Genomic DNA, 14622 nt, shown 5'->3' on the forward strand with positions numbered 1-14622 from the left:
TTTTAATGCAGCATAATTCCCCTTTATATCATTCTATCAAAAATAAAGTTAGCCTATAAGCCATGCAGGGTAGCCTTAGCCTAGCCTACTGTATGGTTGTGAACAAAATCTTAATATGACTCGAAAGATGTCAACATAGAGACCACTCATTAACATGGTGGAAGAAAATACCTCACAAGTGAGCAGGTGGTTCAGTGCCTTGCTCAATGGCACTTACAGGCACGTCTTCATGCACATTGCAGAATGATCATCATTGAATTAGCAAAGTCGAAAATATATAAATATTACTGTAGGCCTATATGGTAACATTAAAAAGCATATAGCTCATGTACAAAATGTTTATTTTTTATTAAAGACAGCAGAGATAATACAATACATACACACATTTTCACACATTGAAGCAGCATCGGTACAATCATCTGTTCATCAATCAGTTTGAATATAAACTAAGACATTAAGGTCTCTGTTACGTTTGCAGAACATTCATCACTGTACCTATAGAACATTTGTTTAATAGTAAGGGCATTTTATCAGGTATTTGACCAATCTGGGAACTAAATCGTTACCAAGAAATTTCATCACCAATGTGTTTCTAAAGGTGTCTAATAACATGTACTAAAAGTTTGAAATTCAACTCCCGGGGGAAATTGAGTTATTAGCATAATATGTGACCATACCCATAACATCCTATATAAAGAAAAAAAGTCCAAATTTCATCATTCTTTCAGTAGCATGTGACATATGAAACTAGGGGGTTTTCATGATTCTGAATCCATTCCAAGCATTAGTTTTGCACAAAAAACACTCCTTGGGAGGAAAACGGCCATAGCCGTCATCACAAACGTGATGAGGTCAGCACATTTGGTCAAGTGGATATGGCCTAATTTAGCCCAAGGAGTGTTTTTTGTGCAAAACTAATGCTTGGAATGGATTCAGAATCATGAAAAACCCCTAGTTTCATATGTCACATGCTACTTAAAGAATGATGAAATTTCCCACAAGAGTTGAATTTCAAACTTTTAGTACATGTTATTAGACACATTTAGAAACACATTGGTGAAGAAATTTCTTGGTAACGATTTAGTTCCCAGATTTTCATAGATTTCTCTTACTATAAAGATACATTCCATGTTAAGATAAAAAAAAGACAAGAACAAAAACAGTTCAGCATTCAAATCAAATGCAGGCACTCACAGGTTACAGTTAATAACAATCTGCTTTGATTTGAATGGGAATGTATAAGCATCCAAGATTCAACTACCTCTTTAGAATTATTAAAAGTCACTGACAGTGAAAGGTACGTGTAAGCTCAGGGGTGAGGTGTCAGTGTACGGGAACGGTAAAATTGGGGTCAAATGTGGTTTATTTGTTGTCTCCAGTCTCCAAATATTGGAACTATCCCATTGAGATAGAATGAGCAACGCTAGTGTCGCCACTCTCTTACTAGATTACTCTGAGTTTACAATGCCAGTGCTGACCCTATGCCTTCTTCTTGCCCCTCCCTCTGCCTGCTGCAGCCTGGGGGCTGGAGTTGGCAGCGGAGATCGACAAGGTGTGGGTCTCCAAGTCCACCTTCTGCTGAAGGATCCCCGTTAGGATGAACTCGGCGGTGACGATGGGGAGAGAGGCAGAGGCGGCCGGGCGGCACAGTGCCCAGTCCTCCTCGCACGAGATCACCACTGTGTGGGCCTGAGATAGATGGAGAGAAAGAAATGGCATCCGTATCCTGGGGCAAACACTTAGCAGATCTACAAGCTCACAACGCAGTTCAATGCGTTGTAACGTATACTGTGATCTTGTATAGGTCAGCTATTTTCAGCGAAGAGATTTGGTGTAGAGGGACAAAAAAACAACAACTAATGAAACAAGATGAATAAAATATAGAAATATAGGAAATACATTTGAAATTTTGCAAGTGACATAAATGCAGCAAAGAAAAACAAGGTGCTTATTAACTTATCTCAACTCCAAAACTCCAAATGGTACCTTGTGTTTAGTGGGCATCTTGGGTAGATATTTAGCTCCACTGCAGCAGATGATGTCTTTCATATGGACGGGCTCTGGCTGAACTGACTTTGTGACATGGATTTCATAACCCTGAGCGAGAGAGAGAAGAAAGAGAGTTATAGTTATAATTTATTATTATATAATATAATCTTTGTTGTATCGTAGTAATACACATCCATGTGTCAGTAAACAGTCTGATAAACTCGTATAAGACTAGTATCAAGCACTAAAGACAAAGGCGGCGATCCGTGCACTCAAAAGGTTAAAAAAATGAGGAGAGGGTGGATAAAAATAAATAACGAAATGTGGCACTTTTTACATTCAAAGAGTTAAATGAACGTAGGGCTTTACAGTCTAGATGAGCATCACCTGAACGGGGATCTGTATCCGTGTTGACGCATCCCAATAACTCTCCCATTAACCAACCACCATTATGACACAGGAGGAGGCTCCGTAATGAGTCTGTAATGAAGACTCAACATGCAGTAATTGTCCACTTCCGTTGGAGGGAAATGCCAGTAAAATACAACCGCTACATTATAGCTGAGGTCCAATGGCTTCCCCACAAGCCTCAGAAAGATGGGAAACAACAGGCACTGTGCCTCTCGACCAACTAGCTCAGATTCTCCACCTTTTACATTTTCAGAAATGCATTAGGCCACATTTGATTTAAAAAAATATCGCTGGGACCCCAATCTATAACGTAAACTCCTCAGTGTTCATTTAACTCTAAGAGGGCACAAATGGAACGGTAGTATTTGGTTCCATTTGTACACCCAGAGTTACAGCCTCATAAGGTTTCCATAACGCATCCATAAACAAACAAATGGGTCTCGCACATGACAGTCTGACAGAGTGAGTTAGTGGATACCTGTAGGAGAGGCTGATTACGGGCCATGCTTATGGATTCCTGGAGACAGAATTTAAACTTCTTCTCTTGTTCTGTGTCCTTCACGATGAATCCATTAGGAGGAAGGAAGCTGCCAGCTTTACCACACTGACAGAGAGAGAGAGATATGATTATTAAATTAGTAGAGGGAATGAAAGCCACATTAGTGTCTTTCGTGCAAAACCAAATATGTTTATTACACTCTTTGCATCTTTTATGATTGCCTTCCATTACAACACAGCCAATCTATGACAAACAATCAAATTGCATGCATCTCATGATCCACATGGGATCTTGGCTATCATGTGACCATTTCATCAGTCATCTGACATATCCATGATGTGTGACTCCAAATCTAAAATTTAGGCAAGGTTTCAGTCCGATCCGAGCCCCATTGACTTCCATCATTACGGTTTAAGTTAAATATTAAAAAATCACACCCGTGTGAAGTGAGGGGCGCTTTACCAACCCTTATCATCTTACATCATCGCGATATAAAAAGAATAGGGTGCATTTTGCATCCCAAAACGCAGTTTAGAGTTAAGGGACGCAATAAAATGGGATGGACTACTGTACTACTGCTGTTTATTCTAGTTTATTTTGCTAGCTTTAGTTATAATAATCATGTCTTCTTCTGTTTTCTACATGAATATAACCACATTATGAATCTAAAAGAACATCCCTGCATCCCGGGACTCATTACATTGAAAACCTATTTACATCACTGGTTAGTGACAAAACAAACAATGAACTCTGTCCATTGTCAATGGCGTTTTTAATGTTTGTCTAGACAAGACAAACATTAAACCTGTATACAAATATATATAACATATGTTGCGATTCTCTCTCTCTCTCTTAGATGACTCCTGCATGCGCCACAGCATAAAACATCCCTCTGTGTCTGTAAGGGCAACCGAACAACAAAAGATGCCAGTGAGGGATATGGTGTGAAGCTCTTTCCAACGCGTGGTGATGATGACAGTAACTCAGGTCGTCTCGTTGAGTGCATTTAAAAGGTTTTATTTTTGCTTGCAGGATGGATAAAGCATGACATAAGCCGGGTACTTAAACTGTAACTTAAACAATAACTTGTGATGCAAAATAAACCAAGGATAACTGAAAACAACTGAAAATAAACAAAACACGCACGGTTGAAAAACTGTGTGGCTTCCCTGTGGCGTTTCCCAAATTCCCTGCTGCTGTGCACCTGTGACACATACAAATAGGCTGTGCCTGTGATTGGCTGAACCCACCTATGCCCAGGTTGTCATAGCAACTTCACAATAAGTTAACCACAGTATAAAATCATCAAATTGGCAGTGTCCTTACGCAGAAGGACACTGCAGTGTCCTTACGCAGAAGATTATCACCTGCTGGATTCTAGCTCCTGGAAAAAACTATTGCAGACTGTGCAGATTTTCTGTATGGTTAGCATATTTTTGCATGTTGGTGCAAAAATATAGTAATTGTGTAGTGAGCATAGAGATTGATGAAAGTTGAGAATTTGGTATATATGCCGAATGGTAGTTTGTGATGGAAATGAGACAGCATTTACCGTTCTCCCAGAGCTCAATTAATATTTACAGAAAAGACTAAATCAAACATGTAGTTCATCACAGGATTGTATTTATGCAACCCTAGTGTGTATCGTATGTGTGCACACATACACTGTACTGCCTGTATGCATCACAGAGTGAATGTAAAGATAGTCTGTGACTATCTTTACATCTTTACATTTAACTGTCAACATGTCAACTAACCTTCTGTAGCCATTGGGTGTCCACAATGGGGATTCCCCTGGCGATGGCACACAGGAACTTGACTGTGCGGCGCACCTTGTCTGTCACCAGGTAGGTCATGTCCCACACATCCCGGGCCAAGCTGCCTCCCAGGCGAGACAGCGCCTTCTCCCCTGTCTCGCCCGCCACGCCTGTGAACAACACCTGAGAGCGAGAAAGGAATATTTGTTCTTCCTAAACTGAAATTTAAGAGCGATATTTTAGAAGGAAAGAGAAAATACCTTTTGGTGCCATTATGTGGATCAAAACATTATGAAATTACTATTTACTGTATACCGATTCCTTATCTACAGACACATACTGACTGTAATTACAAGTAATATATAGGATCATCGCTGCAAATTGTGATCTGTGTTATTAATCCAAGATTATTAGTGTTGATTTGGATTAAAAAAATGAATTTAGCAGTGCATCCAGGGCAGGGCTTTAGTGTTTTTAATGTAGCCAATGACAATATTCTGTCATTATTAACTGTACAAATAAGCACGGACACCGACCTTGCAGGTCTGGTTAGCAGTCCTCCCAGATAAGCGAGGAGTCTTAATCACGGGAGAGGAGTCCATTGGAGGCCCTCGCTTCCTGGAGACATTAGGGGTCTCTGGGAGCTAACAAGGAAAGGCAAGTAGAGAGAAACAAGTACTCAGTAAAACACTCTCAGTAATGGTGAGGGACAGCGGTATTCAGGTTACTCAAAGACCGGGAGAGAGCCAGCAAGTGACTAGCGCTAATTGAACAGCAACAACGCCGACGTAATACACCCTGTATGCTTAGATACAAATACTTTCTTCCTAACACTTACAGTATGTTCCAATCAAAACATTTTACAACATTACAGCATTTTACAAACAAAATGTTTAAAAACTGACTATAACAATATACCTCAAGTGAGGTGGTTCCTTTTGATGACGACACATTGGCATCCTGGACTGTGGAACCGTGAGCCGAGGTTTCTCCATCCTCCTGCCCCTCTTCTTCCTTCTTCTTCTGAGCTGCCGACGGCCTGCCTCTGCCCCTCTTCCTAGGAGTCTCCTCTTCCATTTTCTCACTCTCTACTTTGGACTCCCCATCGACAGATGGCACTTTTTCGCTCTTCCTCCCCGGGGCTCTGCCCCCCCTATTGGCGGGGGGGCAGAGCTCTTTCTCAAGCTCCCTCTTTCTTCCTTTTCCTCTGCCAGTCTCTTTAGCCTCAGCTTCTTCATTGACGTCAACCGCAGCATCGACAGGCTTTGCCTTTCGCTCTTGACCCCTGCCCTTGACATTGCTATTAGGTTCTGGCAAATCTTCTGTGGCACTTTGTTCCACCTGAGTTGTTCGGTCCTCTGCAGCTGCAGCAGTGTGCTCAGTATCACTGGCTTTAGCTCGCCTTCGCCCTCTTGTGGTACCAGGCTGCTGGGATTCTGCCTTCTCCTCAATAGCTGGAGAAGCATCGTTGGACGCAGCCTCAACTTTCTGAATCTTCCTGCCCCTGGCTGAGGTTTTAGGAGCCGAGGCCTGGTCATTCTGACTACCTCCGACCACAGCCATCTCAGGCTTTGGAACCGTCCTCCTGCCTCTTCCTCGACCTCTGCCCAGTGAACTTGCACCTGGCGTGGGAGCATCGTTGCTCTTGCTCTCATCTGCCCTGTCGCTCTTGGAGGACTCTCCAGTCACTGTCGCTCGCCTGCCACTGGATCTGTTCCCAGCGGGCGGCCGACTGGTCTTTGGGGTCCCTCGACTCGGACCCTGGCTGTTGATGCTGGAAAATGATGTCTCAGAGCTGACGGAGTTGGACGAGTTGGAGCGAGATCTGGTTCTGCGGAACGGGACATCTATGCTGGTTGAGTTACCCGGCTCGGGTTCCAGTACCTCTGCAGACGTGGCAGCGGCGGTTGTTCTGCTTGCCCTTCGCCCTCTTGTGGTACCAGGCTGCTGGGAATCTGCCTTCTCCTCAATGGCTGGAGAAGCATTGTTAGACGCAGCCTCAACTTTCTGAATCTTCCTGCCCCTGGCTGGGGTTTTAGGAGCCGAGGCCTGGTCATTCCGACTACCTTTGACCACAGCCGTCTCAGGCTTTGGAACCGTCCTCCTGCCTCTTCCTCGACCTCTGCCCAGCGAACTTGCACCTGGCGTGGGAGCATCGTTGCTCCTGCTCTCATCTGCCCTGTCGCTCATGGCAAAGGACTCTCTGGTCACGAGCTTCTCTCGTTCCTCCCTCTCTTTTCTTTCCCTTTCTATTCTCTCTTTCTCCTCGCTTTCCAGCCTCTCCTTCTCTTCTCTTTCCACTCGCTCTCGTTTCTCCCTCTCCTCTCTTTCTGCCATTTCTCTCACTAGCCTCTCTTCCTCCTCTCTTCTTTCTCTCTCAAGTTGCTCTTTCTGCTGCTGTAGCCGTTCTTTTTCTTCTAGTTTCTTTCTCTCCCTTTCTGTTCTTTCTTTTTCCTCTCTCTCTGAATTCTCCCGCTCCAGCTTCTCTCGTTCTTCCCTGTCTTTTCTTTCCCTCAACTCTCTTTCTTGCTCCTCTCTTTCCTTTTGTATCCTTTCTTTTTCCTCCCACTCTTTTCTTTCCCTTTCTATTCTGTCTTTCTCCTCTCTTTCCAGTCTCTCCTTCTCCTCTCTTTCCAGTCTCTCATTCTCCTCTCTTTCCACTTGCTCCCGTCTCTCCCTCTCCTCTCTTTCTGCCATTTCTCTCACTAGTCTCTCTTCCTCCTGTCTCCTTTCCCTGTCAAGTCGCTCTCTCTCTACCTGTTCCCTTTTTTCCGTCTCCTGTCTTGTTCTTTCTTCTTCTCTTTGCCTCTTTTCCACCTCTATCCTCTCCCTCGCTTCTTGTTCCTTTTGCAGTGTGCCTTGCATCTCAGAGGATTTCCTGCCTCTACCGCGTGTCACTAGCTCAACCTTCGCCTCTTCCTCACACTCCGCGTCCCCTCCCTCCGCCTCCTCTTCGGGGACTGCCACCCTCCCTCTCCGCCCTCTGCTGGTGGTCTGGCCCCTACCTCTCGTCTGTCTCCGTGGAGGCCCTGAGGGCTCCTCCTGCACCTCTGCGGCCACTCCTCTGGACGATCTCCCTCGCCTACCTACACCGGCCTCAAACTCTCTCCCTTTCCCTCGACCCCGAGGCCACCTTGCAGTTTGTGCCGCGGCTTTGGGTTCGTCTTCCTTCCCACTCTCTTCTGTTTCACACGTGGCTATAGGCTGTGACTCCTGTGATTCAATGAGTCTCTGAGCTTTGGCTCTTCTCTTGCGTGCGACTGGAAGTGGCTCCTCTTCGTCACTTTCCTCAGTTTCACTTGTAGGCGCCATGGGCTGAGTTTCAGCAGTGTAGAGCAGAGAAACCGTTGCGAGCGATGACTCCTGCGATTCAACGAGTCTTTTAGCCTTGCCAGTTCTTTTGCGTGTGACTGGAAGCTCCTCTTCGTCGCTTTCCTCAGTTTCACTTGTAGGCGCCATGGGCTGAGTTTCAGCAGTGTAGAGCGGAGAAACCGTTGCGAGCGATGACTCCTGTGATTCAACAAGTCTTTTAGCCTTGCCAGTTCTTTTGCGTGTGACTGGAAGCTCCTCTTCGTCGCTTTCCTCAGTTTCACTTGTAGGCGCCATGGGCTGAGTTTCAGCAGTGTAGAGCAGAGAAACAGTTGCGAGCGATGACTCCTGCGATTCAACGAGTCTCTGAGACGTGGCTGTTCTTTTACGTAAAGCTGGAAACAATTGGGTTTCAGCCATGGCGATAGCAGCTGTGGACGAGGATACCAATGGCTGCGTTTCAGCCGTGGCGAGGTCGGTCCTCGCTTTACCGTCTCCTTCATCATCCTCCGTATCACTGTCAGTCTCCGGGATATATGTCTTTGTTGCGTCCGTTGCTACATCTATCTGCTGGGTGGGCTCCTTCTCTCCACCGCCATAGACCTGTGTAGCCTCCATGGCTAAATCGTACTCTGTGGATGTTCTGTCTGCAGGAGCGACCGGTAAGTAGGCTTGGGTAGCTTCCAGACACACATCCCCGACCATGGAGACAAAGTTTTGGGTGCTCTCCATGGCTAGACATTGGGCTTGGGAAGGCGGCGTTTTTTTCAGCCCACGCTGAAAAGAGTCTCCTGCGGTGGAGGCCTGTTCCTCCTCAGATAAAGGTTCCAGGGCAAAAGATTGGGTGTCGTCCAGGGTGGGGTCTCCTTGAAGATTGGCCTGGCGGTCTGGGGTCTCCAGTATGAAGGACTGGGTCTCATCCACAACACGGTCATCATCCTCATCATGGCCGTCTGAACCGGATGGTAATATAGGTGGAAAAGGGCCTTGGAAAGACAGAAAAGACAAAATTACATTTACAATATACACAAGACAGTACACATTGTGGAGGCTCACATTAACATGTCCACACGATTAATGTGTTTCTTTTGCACTATCTCACGGCTCTGTCTTAATGTCTCAATGCTTAGAGGTTTATGTAATGCAGGAGTGCCCACACGTTTTTCACTTGAGAGCTACTTTAAAGATCACAAGCTCAACAAGATCTACCCACCCCTGATGTAATGTAAAGCACTGAATTTACTTCTTCAATTGTGCTAATTGTGCTAATTAAACTCGCCTTTCTAACTGCTCAAATGGGTAAAGAGAGAGGACAGGGCTTCCTTGAAAAAGAGATCTTCCTGTTACGGCAAGGTAGGAAAAGGATGAGGCACGGGATTAACATCATAAACCACAAATACTACACATTATCAAAGGTTCCCAGGTAATACTAGTCCAGTGTGGGCTATTGAGGCTCTCTAAAAATGAAGCCTCCATTTCCGTGTCATTCGCTGTACAATTGTCTTGTACATTTCTGTGTATTCATATAAATGTCTCTTGAACCAGAGACATTTCCAGTCCACTGTCCGGTACAATGGTACAAGTTAGTTGAGTGATAATTTCTTTGTACCATTACTCACGTTTGAATGGATCTGGAGGAGAATTAAAGAATGCCTGAGTCTCCATTTCCTCTACTGCTCCCCCTGTCATCATAACAATAGGAAACATATATTTATATTTTTATATTGATATATTGTGAAGCATTGTAAGGCGTGCAAGATTGTGGCTCAACTAGAAATTGGGATTCTTAACATTCTTGTGACAGTAGTTAAAATGACTGCTGTGAAAAAGGTCTGTTTCATTGTCAGAGCAAAGTTAAGAGTAACATAACACATTCAGTGTGTCCAGAGCACACACAAACTAAGTTCATGTAGTAAGATTGGTCAGAGCCTTTGATGAAAGGCACCATTTTACATAGCCAGAAGATATTGGGAATTGTTATGGCAGATTTTCACTTCCTCACAAAAATAGGAATACTATTAAACACAATTCATCGAACAGTCCTTCAAAACACAATAAGTGTGAATTACCCTTTGGTGTAGAGAACTTCTGCAGTTGAGGTATAACGGCTGAGAACTGGCCTCTGCCTGCCCGTTCACTGCCTTTCTCCCCATTCTCCTCATCGTCAGTAGTACTGACTGGAAACAGGTCGGCTACGTTAGCGGCTGCACCAGCAGTTGATGAGGAGTCCGTCGTAACTTTGGTCAATGATGATGGCGTGGCACTTGCTTCCTTGGCAACAACTTGTGGGAGCATAGGTGCATCCTCCTCAAGGTCTGTATCGCTATCAGATAAGATCTCCAGTTCAACACCCGTGTCAACAACAGCCCCTGTGAGTTGGCCGGTAACAACAGGGACGATGCTTTCATCATCCGTGTCACTGTCCGAACACAGGTTGCTAGGAGGAACGGCAGACATGGATTCAACTCCGCCAGAGTTTGAAAGGACTGTTGGGGTTGCCTCTGGTTTAGAGCTAGCGTTCTTTGGCCCACTGTCAACACCTTGCACCTCCTCCTCAACATCTGTGTCACTGTCTAGATGGGAATCCACCAGCTGCGCTGAAGAGGCAGAAGTATTGGTGGCAGTCTCCGACACAATTTCATCATCGGTGTCACTGTCCTCTGCACTGAGGCCTGTTGGCAGAATGACCGGAATATGTCTGGTGGGTTTGGCAACGTCATCGGAAGTGTGGACTGATACGGCACCTGCGTCTACAACGACACGACTCTCGTTTTCCTCGTCGACATCCGTGTCGCTGTCCATGTGAAACTGGGACAGCTTCAATGGCGGGTCGGCTGCTGGTGATTGGGAGGCCAGTAGACCCGCGCTGCATATCAACTTCATATCCCCCTCCTCCTCCTCCTCCTCCTCAGTATCACTGTCCATGTTAAAAGCAGGTGATGCCAGCATAGACACAGATGATCCATCTTCCTCGGGCAGGCTGAAATCACGTGACTTTCCCCCAAGCACAACCTGTCCACTCCGCTCCCCACTTTGTTTCCGCAGCTGCTGTCGCCCTGCATCCACGTCACTCTCGTCGCTGAAGCTGACACGCTTCTTAGGTGTCAGCTTCAAGTGTCTGCTTTGAATGGAGGATGGTGTGATGGGACTGCACAGTGGAGAAACAAGTGGTCAAGTTAGAAGTAAAGAAGAGTGTTGATTAGGTACTGTAGGCCAGTGGTTCCCAAAGTGGGGTCCGGGAACCCCTAGGGGTCCTTGAGAGAGTTCCAGGGCGTCCCCAGCTAAATGATAATTAGGAACCAAATGGACCCTTATGGGTCTGTAACTCAGACTCTCAGACTTAAAGTAACTGTACATTGGGGTCCCAGAGATAAAAATGCAATTAAATGGGGGACCATAGCAAAGTTCAGGTCAAACCGGGGGCCCTTGAAATTGAAAATGGATGAAAATCACTGTAAAAACCTTCTCTTATGGGGCATATATTTTCAAATGGGGGTCCTTGACATGAAAACGTTTGTGAACCACTGCTGTAGGCTTATGTAATAATAAGTCTATAAAGCACCGAAGACAAAATTTACCTGGGTTGCGTTTTCCCCCCCATTCTGAATTCCAATACTTTTTTTTAGATAAGGACTGTGTTCCAAAAATAAACAAATGATCGCGGCAGTTTCACTCATATAGATATGAAGAATCAACTGCGAGAAAACGCTAATGTTACTGCCGCCGAATTAGTTACTTTTTTTGCCAGTATCAGATATGAGTGACTATCATAAACGATACAGAGACACCTCCCTGACAATATCACAGAGACAGTGTGTTTATTTTTGGACCACAATACTTATATGAGACGATTCTAATATGACCCAATGTTACTTTGGTACTCTATATGCACATGATCTATGCACCGGTAGAAGCACTTGTACTTACTACTTACTTACTTAGTACTTACAAATGTAACAATTACTTGTAATGACATCTGAATTTCCCTCTGGGGATTAATCAAGGTTTATCTTATTAACTTAGCTTATAGCTGGGATTGTGAATCATATATTGTTGTAATTATATAGTTAGTTACGTATATAATGCAAAGGCTGGCTGTATCTGCATCATTGTGACGCTCTCAAGGCCCAAAATGAGCTGTTCATGCTATACATCCAGACTAAAGGGTGCACTAGCTGAAGTGCCTGACCTGTGGATCTTTTTAATTATTTTACTTCCTTCCGTCTTGTGTTTTTTTTTCTTTGTTTCTTTCTTTTCTTTTTTTTTCTATGGACCTGAGTCCGCTAATTGAATAGCCATTCTCAAGATTTCCTTTTTTCAGTATTATGAATCACAATACATACAGTAAAGGTCCCTGCACACTGCTGCGTTTTTTTGATTTTTTCGTCGGTTTTCAGAAAAACGCATCCAGTGTGCAACCACCTTAAGTATTATCTTTTAATTATCACAACAAAGCAATCACTAAGTCAGATTGAATAATACTTGAGAATGGCAGCTAGAAGTTACAGTTCTAGTCGAACTTTCAGCTGAAGTCCTACGTGATAAACATTAACTACACAGTAAACTGACTGACTCCTATAAAGGATTTAGGACAAGTCACACACTAACTACTATTTATTTTTAAATTATCCTTCAATGTCAAAAACACTCTTTGGTTCTACCCGTATATTGAATTTACCTCTCTGGGATGAAGTTGCCTCTAGGACTGGACATGGAGTCAGATTCAGACACTGAGAGAAAAAGGAAGAAACTAATTAAAACATGTTGTCCACTGAATGCTACACACAACATTCGTGTTGTGTGTATGTATATCACTCCAAAGATGATGGACAGGACTCACTGTTAAAGCTTCATATTTTATTTTTCTAAATAAAAGAGGAGGCATTAACCAAGTCCTGTCCACCATTTTTTGTCTTCTTATATTCATTATATTGTCCACACACACACACACACACACACACACACACACACACACACACACACACACACCTTGAACTATCATACTACGGTTATCTCTGGATGATCATAGAAGGGAAAGAAAGAAACAATTAACTAGATTTAGACCAAGCTACATGAAACGCAAACAAACACAAAACAGACAAGACAGACATCTCAACGCCTTACGCACAGAAAACAGTATTTTACACAGTTTACCTACCAACAGTTTTTCCCCGCCAGCTTGGTCCCCTCTCTTGCTCTCCATCCGAGTCAGATTCTGGGACTAGGGTTTCTTGTAGCGGTGTTCGACTTCTGTCAGAGCACAAGACCGTGGTCCTGGCAGGAGTGTTCCCTGACTCTTCTTCATCTGACAACAACAACAACCTATCTAACACCTTTTTGTTTCTATTGACAGATTTCTCAATGTCTTCGCTTGTGCCAGTCCTGGAGTCTTGTTCCCCGTTGGTGCCAAAGGGTTGAGCCTCTTTTTCTATGTCAGAAGAACCATGAGCCCTACCTGAGTTGCCACTGTCCACTGGATTTCTCTCTGCCTGACTATGCGTTTCGTCCACGGGCAAGCTGACATACTGGCATGGGATGTCTGCCACCACTAAGCTGTCCCCCTCACTTAGGGCATAGCGAACATGAGGCGTCAGTTTGCGGTGGCCTTTACGGGTCCCGTTCATGCTTCCCATGTCCCACACCAACACCTCCTTGGCGCCTTCGCCGCAGCGACTCTTGCCACGGTAGACAGTGAGAGAGATGGTTGTGTGTTGTTTGGATACTGAGCGGGCGAGGAGGGGCACGTTACAGGTGCTGGGGTCACGGCCCAGTACATTTTCTCCCAAATAGAGGGGCAACTCTAGGTGAGAGAAGAAAAGCAATTGCCAGATTATCAAGCAAAGAGATTAGCAGATTGCAGGTGAACATCAACAATAATTAATTAAACATCAGATATTAATTACTTTCCACTAACCAGTGTCAGGAATATGTTCATTCTTTAACACTCGCAGTTTGGCCAAGGGTTCTCCCCTCTTGTTTTCTCTTTCCTCTTCTTCTTCATCTTCATCTGACTCCACTACATAGGCATCAATCATCTGAGTAGCATCCATTCTTCACACAGGACAAGAGTCACAAAACAGAAATGTTGTGGTAAATTAAAATGAACCATGAAGTGATTGTTGTCTTTGAAAATGTAGATAACTGTCCCGGGCACTGGGAAAACAGCTACAGTAGTAATACCAGAAAACGTGGCTCTATTATGAAGGGGAAACGATTCTGTCAGGACGCAAATAACAACTACTTTAGTCATTTATAACATGCATGCATCATTATGTACGTTTCCCCTACAGACCGGTAGATGAAACGTTTTATTTAGAGCTAACTGTTGTTTATTATGAAGTGTTTGTTTACATAATTATTTGCAGGACTTACCTTGCAAAACAAAAGAGTCGACTCGATTACTGGTCGCGCTTCCTGGAGGAGGTACACTTCCGGTTAAAAATCACCCCGCCTACACTAGACGATTTCACACATGATTGGTCAATATGAACGTCAGTCAACTTCAGACATGTAGTCATTGGATATTATTAACGCCACTCCAAATGCAAACGTTTGTGATTGGTACTAAGTAGTAACACTAGAATATTGACATTTTCGCGCGATCATAAAGGGGGTGTGTTCTGACCCCATTGTTCTGACTGTAGATTTTTGGAAACA

The 14622-nt window shown here is 44.3% G+C and overlaps 1 protein-coding gene across 1 annotated transcript; it reads right to left on the minus strand.

The window, feature by feature from the left end:
• Positions 1-1422: 1422 nt before the first annotated feature.
• mdc1 (mediator of DNA damage checkpoint 1) lies at positions 1423-14363 on the minus strand. The gene is made up of 12 exons (XM_083762089.1): positions 14338-14363; positions 13880-14016; positions 13124-13765; positions 12644-12695; positions 10035-11113; positions 9585-9647; positions 5575-8951; positions 5193-5300; positions 4657-4839; positions 2879-3004; positions 1987-2097; positions 1423-1689 (listed from the first exon to the last, which is right to left on the minus strand). The coding sequence occupies exons 2-12, from the start codon at positions 14013-14015 to the stop codon at positions 1480-1482; spliced, it is 6087 nt and encodes a 2028-aa protein (XP_083618215.1). The 5' UTR covers position 14016; positions 14338-14363; the 3' UTR covers positions 1423-1479.
• Positions 14364-14622: the final 259 nt, after the last annotated feature.

The sequence above is a fragment of the Protomyctophum parallelum genome (genome assembly GCF_964188405.1).
Source record: "Protomyctophum parallelum genome assembly, chromosome: 3".
Lineage (NCBI taxonomy): Eukaryota > Metazoa > Chordata > Actinopteri > Myctophiformes > Myctophidae > Protomyctophum > Protomyctophum parallelum.

Excerpts from the sequence above, each read along its gene's own strand:
- mdc1 (XM_083762089.1), bottom strand. The coding sequence starts at position 14,015 with ATGGATGCTACTCAGATGATTGATGCCTATGTAGTGGAGTCAGATGAA. Across the intron at positions 5,301-5,574 it reads AAGGAACCACCTCACTTGAG|CTCCCAGAGACCCCTAATGT; the intron begins GTATATTGTTAT and ends TTTCCTTGTTAG. Across the intron at positions 1,690-1,986 it reads AGATGCCCACTAAACACAAG|GCCCACACAGTGGTGATCTC; the intron begins GTACCATTTGGA and ends CATCTATCTCAG.